At 50.7% G+C, this 11,648-nt stretch overlaps 2 protein-coding genes across 2 annotated transcripts; one reads left to right on the top strand and one right to left on the bottom strand.

The window, feature by feature from the left end:
* Positions 1–1,153: 1,153 nt before the first annotated feature.
* On the top strand, positions 1,154–3,990 carry Ccer2 (coiled-coil glutamate rich protein 2). Its single transcript, XM_048439826.3, has 5 exons — positions 1,154–1,298; positions 1,480–1,520; positions 1,674–1,761; positions 2,071–2,591; positions 3,690–3,990. Exons 1-5 carry the CDS (start codon positions 1,226–1,228, stop codon positions 3,777–3,779), a joined length of 813 nt encoding a protein of 270 aa, XP_048295783.3. The 5' UTR covers positions 1,154–1,225; the 3' UTR covers positions 3,780–3,990.
* A 73-nt stretch (positions 3,991–4,063) lies between these two features.
* Positions 4,064–11,639, bottom strand: Nfkbib (NFKB inhibitor beta). Its single transcript, XM_048439814.3, has 6 exons — positions 11,257–11,639; positions 6,976–7,081; positions 6,559–6,892; positions 5,287–5,375; positions 4,939–5,205; positions 4,064–4,220 (listed from the first exon to the last, which is right to left on the bottom strand). The coding sequence occupies exons 1-6, from the start codon at positions 11,433–11,435 to the stop codon at positions 4,119–4,121; spliced, it is 1,077 nt and encodes a 358-aa protein (XP_048295771.3). The 5' UTR covers positions 11,436–11,639; the 3' UTR covers positions 4,064–4,118.
* Between the last annotated feature and the right edge of the window lie 9 nt (positions 11,640–11,648).

The following is an 11,648-nucleotide window of genomic DNA, read 5'->3' as shown; positions in this document are numbered from 1 at the left end:
ATTTATTAAAATACAAATAATACACCACTACAACACAGATTTTGTCTCAAAGGAAAAAAAAAAAGATTTGAAGAGCTGGCTCAGCAGGTGAGAGCACTCACCCACTGCTCTCAGAGGGCTCAAGTCCAGTTCCCAGAAGCCACATCTGGTAGCTCACAACAGCCTGTGACCCCATTTTAGCTCCTTCCATGCCTTCTTCTGGACTCCATGGCCACCTGCACTTGCGTGTATACCCACCACCACACATACCTGCAATTTAAAATAGAGGAGTTCACAGCTAACAAGGCTATCTAGCAAGACCCTGTCTCAACGAAACAAAATTAGACTTTTGGATATTATCTGTGCTGGTTCACACTTGTAACCCCAGCATTTTAGAAGCTAAGGCAGGAGGATTGCCACAAACCTGAGGCCAACCTGGGCTACATAGCAAAAACCTGCCTTCGGGGGAAAAAAAATCAAAGGAAAAAGTGATTTGGGAGTTGGTTAAGGCATTGTGTGGCAGCCTGAGTTCGGACTCTTGGAACCCAACTTCTAAGTGGACAGTCAGATCCCAGGGGCTTCCTGGCCAACTGATCTATCCAAAAAGTTTGGCTCCAAGTTCAATAAAACACCCTGTCTCAAAAAACACAGTGGAGAGCAACAGAGGAAGATACCAGCTTCCACGTGTGCACACACCACACACACACACATGGTACTGGGGTGCCATGCAGCCCTGTGAAGTTCCCAGTGCAGAACACTGCCCAGCACTCCTTATATCCTCACCCAACAACTCTGGAGTGGGTTGTCACCAAAACTTCCTAAAAGTAAGAAAGCTTAAACAATTGTCCCAGCACTGCACAGCTGGTAGCTGGCGGAGCAGGGACTTGGCCAGAAGGAGCGGGCACCTCTTAGGAGGTAGATTTAGGAGGATCTGCTTTCCAGATGTGGTAAGAGTCGAGAAAAGGAGAGTTGCCCAGTTCCCATGTAAGTCTCTGGGAGAGCCTCTCCCCCACCCCCACTCTATGTTCCTGGGCCAGAAGCCTGAAGGGGTGTGCATGCTTGAGTGTAGGTTCCCATGAATAATTGAGGGTCCTGGAGCGCCCCGCAGCTGTCCCCTCTCCCTGAGCCGGGGAGGGGATGGTGGTGACGTCATTTTCTCCCCCGCTGGGGCCACTTCACTTGGGTTATAAGGCTCTGGCATTGGCTGGCTGCTCAGCTAAGAGGTCCAGGGTCCGGACTCCCCACCATGTCGCGCCGTGCAACCACCTCCGTAGTGCTGCTGCTGCTGCCCCCGCTGTTGGCACTGCTGCTGGGGACTGGTGAGTCCACAGCCCACAGAGGGATTAGGTGGCAGGCCAGTATACCTGAGGCCGGGCTATAGACAGGCAGCTGAGCTTACACATGGGGGCAGCACACCTGGTAGATGCCAGGCAGGTGGGCAGCGGTAACGGAGGAGTTGGGATCAGTACCACGGACAGTGCCTGTTTCCTCCCTCCACAGTCTCTTCGGTTCCCCTGGCGCCCAGACCCTCCAAGGAGGAGGTGAGAGAGGAGCCCTTCGTTGCCCTCCCCATCCCGTTGGGTCCCCTCTGCTCCAGCTTCTTCCAGGATCCCCACCTCTTTCTTCTGTAGCCACTCTGTTTGCTCAACTCCCTTGCCCTTGACCTCCCTCTAACCTTTCATCCTTGCCCCCAGCTAACCCGCTGTCTAGCAGAGGTGGTCATGGAGGTGCTGACACTGGGCCAGGCCCAGAGAGGCCTCTGCACAGCTCTGCTCCACAAAGGTAGGAATCCTTTAGTTCCCCTCAGGCTCCCAACATCTTTCCCTACCTTCCTACTGGTCCACAGTGCATGGTAGGAAAGTTCCCAGGCCCCAGGGTCAGTGTGGTGCTGCTTACCCCTTTCCCCACCCACCCACACACCTGAAAGAGCCTGGCCACAGCACAGGAACTAGAGCAGAGAATATACAGCCTGTGACACCCCCTCCCAGTGCCAAGCAGTTCCTTTCATGATGTCAGGAAGGACCCAGAACTCCTGAGCAACCCCATTTCTCGGTTGACTGCACAAAGAGAACCCTAATCTTTCCCTGCCAGAGATATTCGAGACAGAGCCCCATGGCTGTGTGCCCCTTGAGGAGAAGAGGTTACTGGGTGGGGACTTCAACAAGCAGGAGACTGGAAAGATGCGGTCCAGCCAGGAGATAAGGAACAAGGAAGAGGAGGAAGCATCAGAGAGGACCCACAAGTCTGAGGTGCAGGAACAGGCCATCCACACACAGCTCCACAGCCAGCTTCACCAGGAAGAGGAGGAAGAGGAAGAAGAGAAGAGGCAGCCACAGAAGACCCTTGAGCATATGTGGGAACATCTAGAGGGTGCCAGGGGCCCCCAGAAGCGGGTGGCGGAGAAGGCCAGCGATAAGGAGATGGCCCGGTTTCAGGCAGAGGCGAAGGGCATGCACCTGCCGAGCGGAGGCCACAGTCTGTGGCAGGGGGCTGAGATGGCTGGGGGAGAAAGGCACGAAGAGTCCTCGAGCCATCATCACCACCTGGAGCAGCCAGGCACCAAGGCCAAGCAGGAGGAAGAGGCAGAGGAGGAGGCAGCTTTAGAGCAGGAGGTGAGTGGAGGGGCCACTCCAGGGTCACCCAAGGAGGTCTCTTCTAACACCTCCTAGTGCTGGGCCACAATGAAATCCACCATGAAGTGGGTCAGTGACCAAGTATGCACCAAGACTAGGTAGCAGCAGCGCCCAAGCAAGGACAGTGACCAGGAAGACACCACTAATTACCCAGAAACATCAGCATTAGCCGCCATCGCCAGTCTGTACCAAGTAAGTCAGCTCCCACTGAAGCCAGCAGCTACTCTGCTAGTTCACTGGGCTAGTGACAGATGCCGTTGGCTAAGCCATGCAAGGTCGAATATATCCCATATGCCAGCAAGGAGGACTCAGGGGGTAAAGGCACTTGCTGCCAAGCCTGGTGACCTGAGTTCAATCCCTAGATCCTGCATTGCATGGCGGATGGAGAGGACTGACTCCCACAGGTTGTCCTCTGACCGCTCCACACATGCTGGGATACACATGTGCACATACATGCCCACAATAAGTGTATAAACTTGTTTTTTAATTATGTGCTGGAGAGATGGTTTAACAGTTCAAAAGCATTGGCTGCTCTTTCAGAGGACCCAGGTTCAAGTCCCAGGATCCATGTAGTGACTCTGTAACTCCATTTGCAGGGGATCCTATGCCCTCTCCTGACCTCAGGGGTACCAGGCAAACATGGTGATATACAGATATATATGCCGGCAAACACGCATACACATAAAGTTTTTCTTTTAACTGAATTAAATACAACCTTAATTGGGAGCAGCAATCAAAATGCATATCACATCACAGATGGGTCACCAAGAGCTAGAATGTAGGTCTGTGGTAGAATGTATATCTAGCATGCAATGCCCTGGGTTCGTTCCAAGCACTACATAAACCAGCTGTGATGATACACATCTGTAATCCCAGCACTCAGAAAGCAGAGGCAGAGGATCAAGAGATCAAATGTGAACCTCCACACCAGTCCAGTGGGCAAACAGAACTTTGGGGTTTGGGGGAACAAAGATGGTAGCCATCACTAACCATGACAGACAGCTAGGAAGGGACTTCAGGCCACCGGTGATTTACAGTGGTCACAGAGGTGGTAACCATATTTCTGATCTCCCCCAGGAAGACGATGTGGAGCAGCTAGAGCACATGAAGGAGCAGCTAAAGAAGGCCACGGCCATGCTGGGAGAGGCACTTGGGAGGGAAGGCTGACCCCAATCCACTCCCCTCCTTTCCCGTACACCCTAAGGCTCAGGACTGTTGACCTCAGAGCCCCCATCCCACCAACTGGCAGGGACTGGGAAGCAAGGGTGTGCCTAGGAACCAAGCCTGAGAGAAGTCTGAGTGGGGCAAGGGCTGGTTCAGACTGACTCGGGACCCCACCCCACCCCTCCATCCCTGAGAGAATAAAGCACAAAGCAAACGCCGTGACTCACACGTGGCTCTGGAGGGTGGGACCTGAAATAAGCAGAAAGCACTATCAGGCTGGGCGGCGCTTGTCAGGTTTAAAGTTTTATTAAACTGGAAATTATATTAATATTAAAACTTAAGTCAGGTGGGGTTGGGGTCATCAGGAAGAGGTTTGGGTGCCAGGGAGGGAGGTAGCCGGTTTCGGCTCCTGCCACTGTGGACCACAATGTCGTCATATTCATCCTGGAAAAAGAGAGGGACAGCACAGGCGTCAGGTAGCTGCCACCTTGCCCACTGCCAAGGTCACAGCACCTAATGGGGTCTCGCCGTGAAGCCTGTGTTCCCTTGCCCCTCCTTTAACACCCTGAATGCACCATGCTGGAGGTCATGGCTCTCAGTACCACCTTCTCCCACCACTACCCCTATGTGCCCTGGGTATTAGTCACCTGACACAGTTCTCTCCCCATGCCCCTCTGCCTTCACCGACCTTCAGCCCCTATACAAGGGTGTGCTGCTGTCTGCGCTCTTCAGTAATGCTCCCTCACTGCCTGCGGAGGTCTTTCCCGACCTTCAGTGCTCCAGCCACTCTGACCAAGGTCGCCTACTTACAGACCAAGTTCTACATCTCCTGCTCTCAGAGTCGCCTCCCATGCGCAGACCCTCACTGCCTATGCTCATGACCGCCTCTGGAGGAGTCTAACTTAGCTTGTCTTTGTGCTATTTTGTTTTTCCTTTTTGATAGGGTCTCACTATGCAGCCCTTGCAGGCCTCAAACTCACAGACTGCCTCTGCCTCCTGAATCCCAGGATTCAAGGCTATGGTGTTTGCCACCATGACAGACTGCCAAGTTTATGACAGTTTTCCCTCATCTCTGTGTCCCTTGTCTGAGTCCCTGGCAGCATCTGCCAGGTTTCTTGTCGGTTTCCCCGACCCCTCCAGGGGTTACCCGTTCCTGACTCACGCCCTCATCTCTGTCGTCGCTGTCATTGTCGCTGCTGCTGCTGCAAGGGCCAAGCTTATCCTCTTCCTCCTCAGGCTCAGGGGCTCCATGTGCACGGAGGAGGTGGGCAAGGACGGGGTTGGGCCGAAGCAGGGCGCTACCAAGTGGGGTGCGACCCCCATACATGCGGGCGGTGGGGTCAGCACCGGCCTTCAAAAGAAGCTCCAATACGCTGGCTGTCTGGGCTTCCACCGCCAGGTGCAGAGGGGTCCGGCCACACGTGGGTTCCTGTGGGAGGTGCCAGAGCAGTCAGTGAGAGCAAAGTGGGGACAGTGCCTTCCCCCACACTGGCCCACCACAGTGGCTCACCGGTTTATTGAGGTCAGCTCCAGCATCCCGGAGCAGCTGGACCATCTTGGCATCTTTGTGGATGACAGCTACATGGAGTGGGGTATGGCCTGGGGACAGATGACAAGTTAAGGAGCCTCAGCTCTGTCATGACCCGAGGGAAGGGCCATGTGAGCTAAGGATACCAGGTTTGGGGCCTGACTCCTGAATTCCAGATGCCTGAGTCTCAGGTGTCAGCATGCTGGTGGGTATAAGCCCGAGTGGTGCGCTGTCTGGGATCTGCAAGGGATCTGTCTGGGGACTCGGAATGAGAGCACTCACTCTGTGGACCAACAGAACCAAGTCTGTGGTCTTCCTTCGCAAAAATCAAGAGGTTTAACTAGCACGTACAGCTCTTGAGTTCCATCCCGAGCACCATAAATAAAACAAACAAGGACAATAACAATAGAAGTCCCACAAAGGACCAGGGACACTGGCTATCAGATGACCTCAGCCTATTTATGAAGGAGCCAGGTTCTTTTCCCATGAGGCCCGAGTGAGGAGGGTGAACTCTGCATCCTCTGTCCAGGGCTAGGAGCATGGGTGGATCCTCTCATCCCAGGTAGGCTGAACTATAGGCTTACACTTGGGAAAAAAACAGTTCTGGAGGGAAGGCACCTTGCAGGTAGGTAGTCCAGGCTCAATCACTGTATCCGGGCATTTCTGGATCTGTGGGTTGACCATCTGGGATACAAGTGGTTTGATGACCAGATCTGGGGAAGAGGAGCCCGGAGCCCTGTATATCAATTCTTAATACTCCTGGGGGTCCTTGGTCCAGATGCTGGGATTTCTGGAGACTTAGGATGATTTTGCTTTTAGGAGCTGGTTTTGCTTTTATTTGTTTGTTTGTTTTGTTTTTTATTTGAAACGGGCTCACTATGTAGCACAGGCTGAAGCTGACCTCATGATGTCTCTGCTTCAGGCTTCTGCCACCTAAGTGCTGGGATTATAGGCACATATAGCCATGCCCTGAGAAGGGTGTGTGAGACAGGGTCTCCTGAACCTAGACTGATCTAAAACTAGCTAGATAGCACCAAAGATGACCTTGAACTCCTGATCCTCTTGCTTCCACCTTATAAGGGCTGGTATTATAGGCATGTGCCACCATGCCCAGTTTATGCTGGGGATCGAACCCAGGGCTCTGTATGCCAGATAAGCACTCCATTGACTGAGCTATGTCTGCAGCCAGCGGCTGAGTTTCAAGTCGGGTAAAAGCCAGGAGTTCTCGTCCTTCCCAGGGCCCAGGGCCCTCACCCTCATAGTTTTCAGCTTCTAGCTGCAGCTTCCAGTCTTCATCACTTGGCTCCTCTTCGTTCTCTGGGTTAGGCTGAGGGTTCACAGCAACAGAGTTTTGGTTGGTGTCTGGGGTATGGTCCTGGCTCTGAGTGAGGTAGGTATCTGAGGCATCCCTTGGACGTCTGGGGCGGGGCTGAAGCAGCACGCATGCGCACGTGTGTGCCCTCACGCGGCAGGCCAAGTGCAGCGCGGTGTGGCCCCCTCTCTCAGTCACCAACACTCCTGCGCCGGCTGCATACAACTTCTCGACCGTGGATGCCTCCCCCAGGATGGCTGCTAGGTGCAAGGCTGTCTACAGGGAGAGAGAGCAGGGGTTAAGGCCACAATGACAATCCTGGACCCAGCTCCCTAAAGCCACCATCCCCAGTGGCTCACTTGGCCTAGGTCATTCTGCAGGTCCAGGTACTCAGTGCCAGCGGAGAAGCCCAAGAGGAAATCCAGGAAGGGCTCATGCTGATGTATCACAGCCAAGTGCAGGGCCCTGGGGACAAAGGAAGAGGTCAGTAAACAAGGAGCTACAAACTGTGGCCATCGTTGGAAACATTTCAGTGTCCGGGAGAGTCAGGGACAGGAGCTACTTTGTTTGGCTGGTTGGTGTTCTGAGATAAGACAAGGGTCTTCAGCTGGGCAGTGGTGGCACATGCCTTTAATCCCAGCACTTGGAAGGGAGAGACAGACGGATCTCTGTGAGTTCGAGGCCAGCATGGTCTACAAGAGCTAGTTCCAGGACAGACTCCGAAAAAAAAAAAAAAAAAAGAAAGAAAAAATTAAAAAAAGAGCCAGTGTTTACTAAGGAAGTTAGCCAGTGCAAATTCCAGTACCCGGAGAAGCTGAAGCAGGAGGATTGTTACTTCAAGGCCAGACTGGACTACATGGTGAGTTCTAGACCAACACAGTCAAATACTAAATAATGAGATTTGGTCAACAAGAATAGCTGGGTATGGTGGCATGTGTGAAAGAGGCAGAGGCTGGTCTGTGAATTCCAAGCTAGTCTGGTCTGCACGGTGAGTTCCAGGTCAGCGAGGACTACACTGTGAAGCCTCATCTCAGATAATAATAATAAAGCAAAGAGCAAATGAGGCAGACAGTGAACATCGACCAATGGCCTCCACACACAAGCATGCATATACACACAAAGACAAGCTAGGTATAACATTCCCAGCTTCTAGTCTTAGCACTTCAGAAGCTGAGGCAGAAGGATCACAAGTTTAAGACCAGTCTGGGCTCCGTAGTGAAACCCTGACACAAAAAAACAGAATACAAAAAAGTGGAAGACAAAGGCTGGGGCTGGGATGTGGGTTAAGGAGCACTTGCCTAAAGTGCGCACCTCAGGCTTGACTGACCACACACAAACACACATACACACACACACACACCACACACACTACGGCTCGAATAACAGACCTTCAAATTACATAAAGCAAAAGCTAACAGAATGAAAACCAACAGATGAATCCATAGACTTGGAGATTTCAAAAGGTCTCTATCACTAATTGTTCGAGGAAACAGAAAATGTCAGCAAAGAGACAGCAGACCTGGAAAGCAGGGTGTGTGATTGTTGCTGTCTTATTTTCACAGTACCAGACGGAACCGAAGGCTCCAAGCATGCAGGGAAGCACACACTCCTAGCCTCTTTATTCCCTTTATTTTGCAACAGGGCCTTGCCATTCATGTTTCCCAGGCTGGACTTGAATTCACTCTGTTCCTAGGCAGGCCCTGAACTTCAGAATCCTCCTGCCGCAGTCTTCTTTGTAGCTGGAATTACATACCCAGCTTTGAACAACACTGCTAACCAACATCACCTCTAAATCACAGATTATTTATTTATTTAGTGTATGTGTGCCCGAATGAATGGATGCGCACAACGCGCACACAGGAGCTAACAGAGGCCAGAAGAGGGCATCAGGCCCCCAGAAACTGGGGTTATAGATAGTTAGTAGTTGCCATGTGGGTGCTGGGAACTGGACCTTGGTAGGTCTTCTGCAAGAGCAGCTAGTGCTCTTAACCAGCGAGCTACCTCTCCAATCCCATTTTATAAACTCTTTATATAAGTGCGCACATAACACTCAGGGTCAATTTCTGGGCCAAAAAACCGAGTCTCAGTAAATCAAAATGAATTCCCATGGGGACAGCATTTCTGATAGAGTATTTGCCTAGCACTCAGGAGGCCTGGGTTTGGTGCCCAGCACTGAAAGAGAAAGACTAGAGAGTGCTGCCCACAGTGAAACAAAATTCAAAATCAGTAACAGAAAGACATCTGGAAATTCCTCCAAGAGTGGAAAATGAACATGCTTCTTCATAATCTACTGGTCAAAGGAAAAACCAAGAGAAATTAGAAAATATACTCAATTAAACGAAAACAAAAATACAATATATCAGAAGTTCTCTTAAGGGAATATTTGTAGCACTCAAAGCTCATTAGCAACAAGGAAAGGTAAGTTGGTAAAGCGCCTGCTTGGCATGCATAGTCAATTCCCAGCAGAGCAGAAGCCGGGCACGCACCACATGCCTGGAATCCCAGGTAGGAAGACCAAAGTGTAAGGCTAGAGGCTGAACCAATGGCTCAGCAGTTAAGAACACTTGTGGCTCTTGCAGAAGACCCAGGTTTGATTTCGAGGACCTACATAGTGGCTGACAACCATCCCTAACTCCAGTTCCAGTGGATCCAGCAAGCACATACACAGTTCACACACACAGGTATGCAAGTGAAAAACATTTATACACACAAAGGAAAATAATTCAGGAGGTAGAGGCAGGCAGATCTCTGAGTTTCAGGCCAGCCTTGTCTACATAACGAGTTCCTAGACAGCCAGGGCTACACACAGAAACTCTGTCTCGATTAAAAAAAAATATATATATATATATATATGTGTGTATGTATGTATATATATATATATATATATATATATATATATAGAGAGAGAGAGAGAGAGAGAGAGAGAGAGAGAGAGAGAGATCAAGGCTATCCCAGGCTGTATAGTGAGACACTGACTAAAAAGGGGGCAAACGGAGGGGGGGCGGGGGGGGGCAAGGCTGGGAAATAGTTGGTAAGTAAAGCACAGTGACCTTAGTTCAGAACACACCTAAGAAAAATCTGGTTGTGGTTGTTTTAAATGCTTATAAAATTCCAGCACTAGGGAGGTGAAGGGACAAGATCCCTGGATGGAGCCTGTAGGCGTATATCTTTGATCTCAGCACTCAGGAGGCAGAGGCAGATGGATCGCTGTGAGTTTGAGACCAGCCTGGTCTACACAGTGAATTCCAGGCCAGCCAAGAGCTACATAGTAAGACTCGGTCTCAAAGAAGAAGGGGTGATGAGCCCTGAGGTTCTCGGGCAAGCTAATCTAGACTCTGGTGAGTGCTTGGCCAGTGAACAAATCAACAGCTCAGTGTTCTCCTCTAGTCTCACATACACACACACACACACACACACACACACGGGATAGTGATGTATACTTGGGAGCTAGAAGCAAGAGGATGAAAAGTTCAAGGCTATCCTCAGCTGAATAGCAAGATCAAGACCACCATGGGTTATATGAATGAGACTATATATCACAAAAAGAAAGGGAGAAAAAAGAAAATGACAAAATCTACATCTAAATCTAAAGCAATCAGAATAAAATAATAAAGGAACAAGAACCAATAAAATAGAAAGTGAAAAATAAGAAAATTAAGGAAACAACACCTGGTTCTTTAAGATTCGTGTTTATTGTGTTCCCCTCACAGGTCAGGCACTGAGTCACTGGGCACACGCAATAACCAAAGGACAAAAAATCCCGGGTACAATCCCTTACATAGACCGTCACCACAGCTATCCCTTCTCCCCAGCCTAGCGACTAATCACAATTTCCTGATTTTTAAAATTACTTTTCAATCTTCCTCTCCTCCTTTTCCTTTCCCCTCATTTTTGATACCAGGTCCTCCCAAGCTATCCTCAGACTTACAGATTCTCTTTGCCTCAGCCCCTTTGAGGGCTGGGATTACAAGTGTGTACTATCACACTCAGCTCATCTAAAAACAGCGGCTGGAAGGCAGTGGTCTGGGAGAAACATTTGGTTAACAGATGAATCTATCCTCATGGAAATGAGATTCTGAATTTTATGTAGCTTTGGCTGGCCGGTAACTAACTTCGTAGATCAAGTAGCCTCAAACTCAGAGATCTGCCTGCCTCTGCCTCCCAAGTGCTGAGTGCCACTGTGCCTAGCAGCTCAATTTATTTGCAGATCAATCCTGGAACTAGCAGAGTCGTAGACTCAGGGCCAAGGACTAATTTTGGAAATAAAAATCTGGTTTATTACAAGGGTAGCTAAGATTAACGACCACATTTGGAAGCAAGAGGTCAGAAGGTGTGGGAATTAGAGGGCTAACAAAGGTCCGGGGGCCTGGTCGGGAAGGTTTAGATCCGGTTTGGGGATCAGTAGGTAGGATATGGATTACCGGAGCACAATTTAGAGTTCAAGAAAGGTGAGACACTTGACTGTGCGTGAAAGTAAGACTAGTCTTCTCATAACTTAGTATTTGGGAGTTAAGGGTCAGGAAGTCCAGGATCGGAAGTCAGAGTTAGGAACTAGACGATAAAAAGCCACAGGAATCATAGGTTAATGGAGACTCAGGTAGGATCCTGGGGTTCCGTTAGGTAATTTAAGGTTTACTCACGTGTCCCCATCCTCAGTGACGTAGCCAAAGACCAGGGGCGCCCACGACAACTCCGGGCCCAGCTCTGCGCCCAGTCCTGGTCCTCCAGGAGCCGCTGCGTCGGGACCTAGAGAGCCTAGGCCGCTGTCGCACCATTCATCGGCGTCCGCAGTTTTCCCCAAGCAAGCAACCCCGGCCATGGCCCCAGCCACCTCGGGTGGCCCCCTGTGGTCGCCCGCCTGTCGCTGGGCTTTGCCGTGCGCACCAGTGCTTCCGCCCTACCGGGAATTCCCCAACACGCCCCCTCATCTACCCAATCATAATGTGTTAAATAGCTACACTCCGCCCCTATACAGCACCAGAACCAATCAGAATAATGAGGTGGACACTGGCTCTCTGAGTTTCCCCACTTT

The sequence above is a fragment of the Myodes glareolus genome, chromosome 1 (genome assembly GCF_982192425.1).
Source record: "Myodes glareolus chromosome 1, mMyoGla1.1, whole genome shotgun sequence".
Taxonomy (NCBI): domain Eukaryota; kingdom Metazoa; phylum Chordata; class Mammalia; order Rodentia; family Cricetidae; genus Myodes; species Myodes glareolus.
Note: the sequence above shows the minus strand (reverse complement) of the source record. Positions and strands in the feature narration are given on the sequence as shown.

What these genes read in the sequence shown, in the direction of transcription:
- Ccer2 (XM_048439826.3), top strand. Translation starts at nt 1,226, where the DNA reads ATGTCGCGCCGTGCAACCACCTCCGTAGTGCTGCTGCTGCTGCCCCCG. An exon ending in CCAGACCCTCCAAGGAGGAG is followed by an intron (nt 1,521 to 1,673) that starts GTGAGAGAGGAG and finishes CCTTGCCCCCAG; the next exon opens with CTAACCCGCTGTCTAGCAGA. An exon ending in AGGCAGCTTTAGAGCAGGAG is followed by an intron (nt 2,592 to 3,689) that starts GTGAGTGGAGGG and finishes GATCTCCCCCAG; the next exon opens with GAAGACGATGTGGAGCAGCT.
- Nfkbib (XM_048439814.3), bottom strand. Translation starts at nt 11,435, where the DNA reads ATGGCCGGGGTTGCTTGCTTGGGGAAAACTGCGGACGCCGATGAATGG. An exon ending in GTCACTGAGGATGGGGACAC is followed by an intron (nt 7,082 to 11,256) that starts GTGAGTAAACCT and finishes CTTTGTCCCCAG; the next exon opens with GGCCCTGCACTTGGCTGTGA. An exon ending in GAGCTGACCTCAATAAACCG is followed by an intron (nt 5,206 to 5,286) that starts GTGAGCCACTGT and finishes CACCTCCCACAG; the next exon opens with GAACCCACGTGTGGCCGGAC.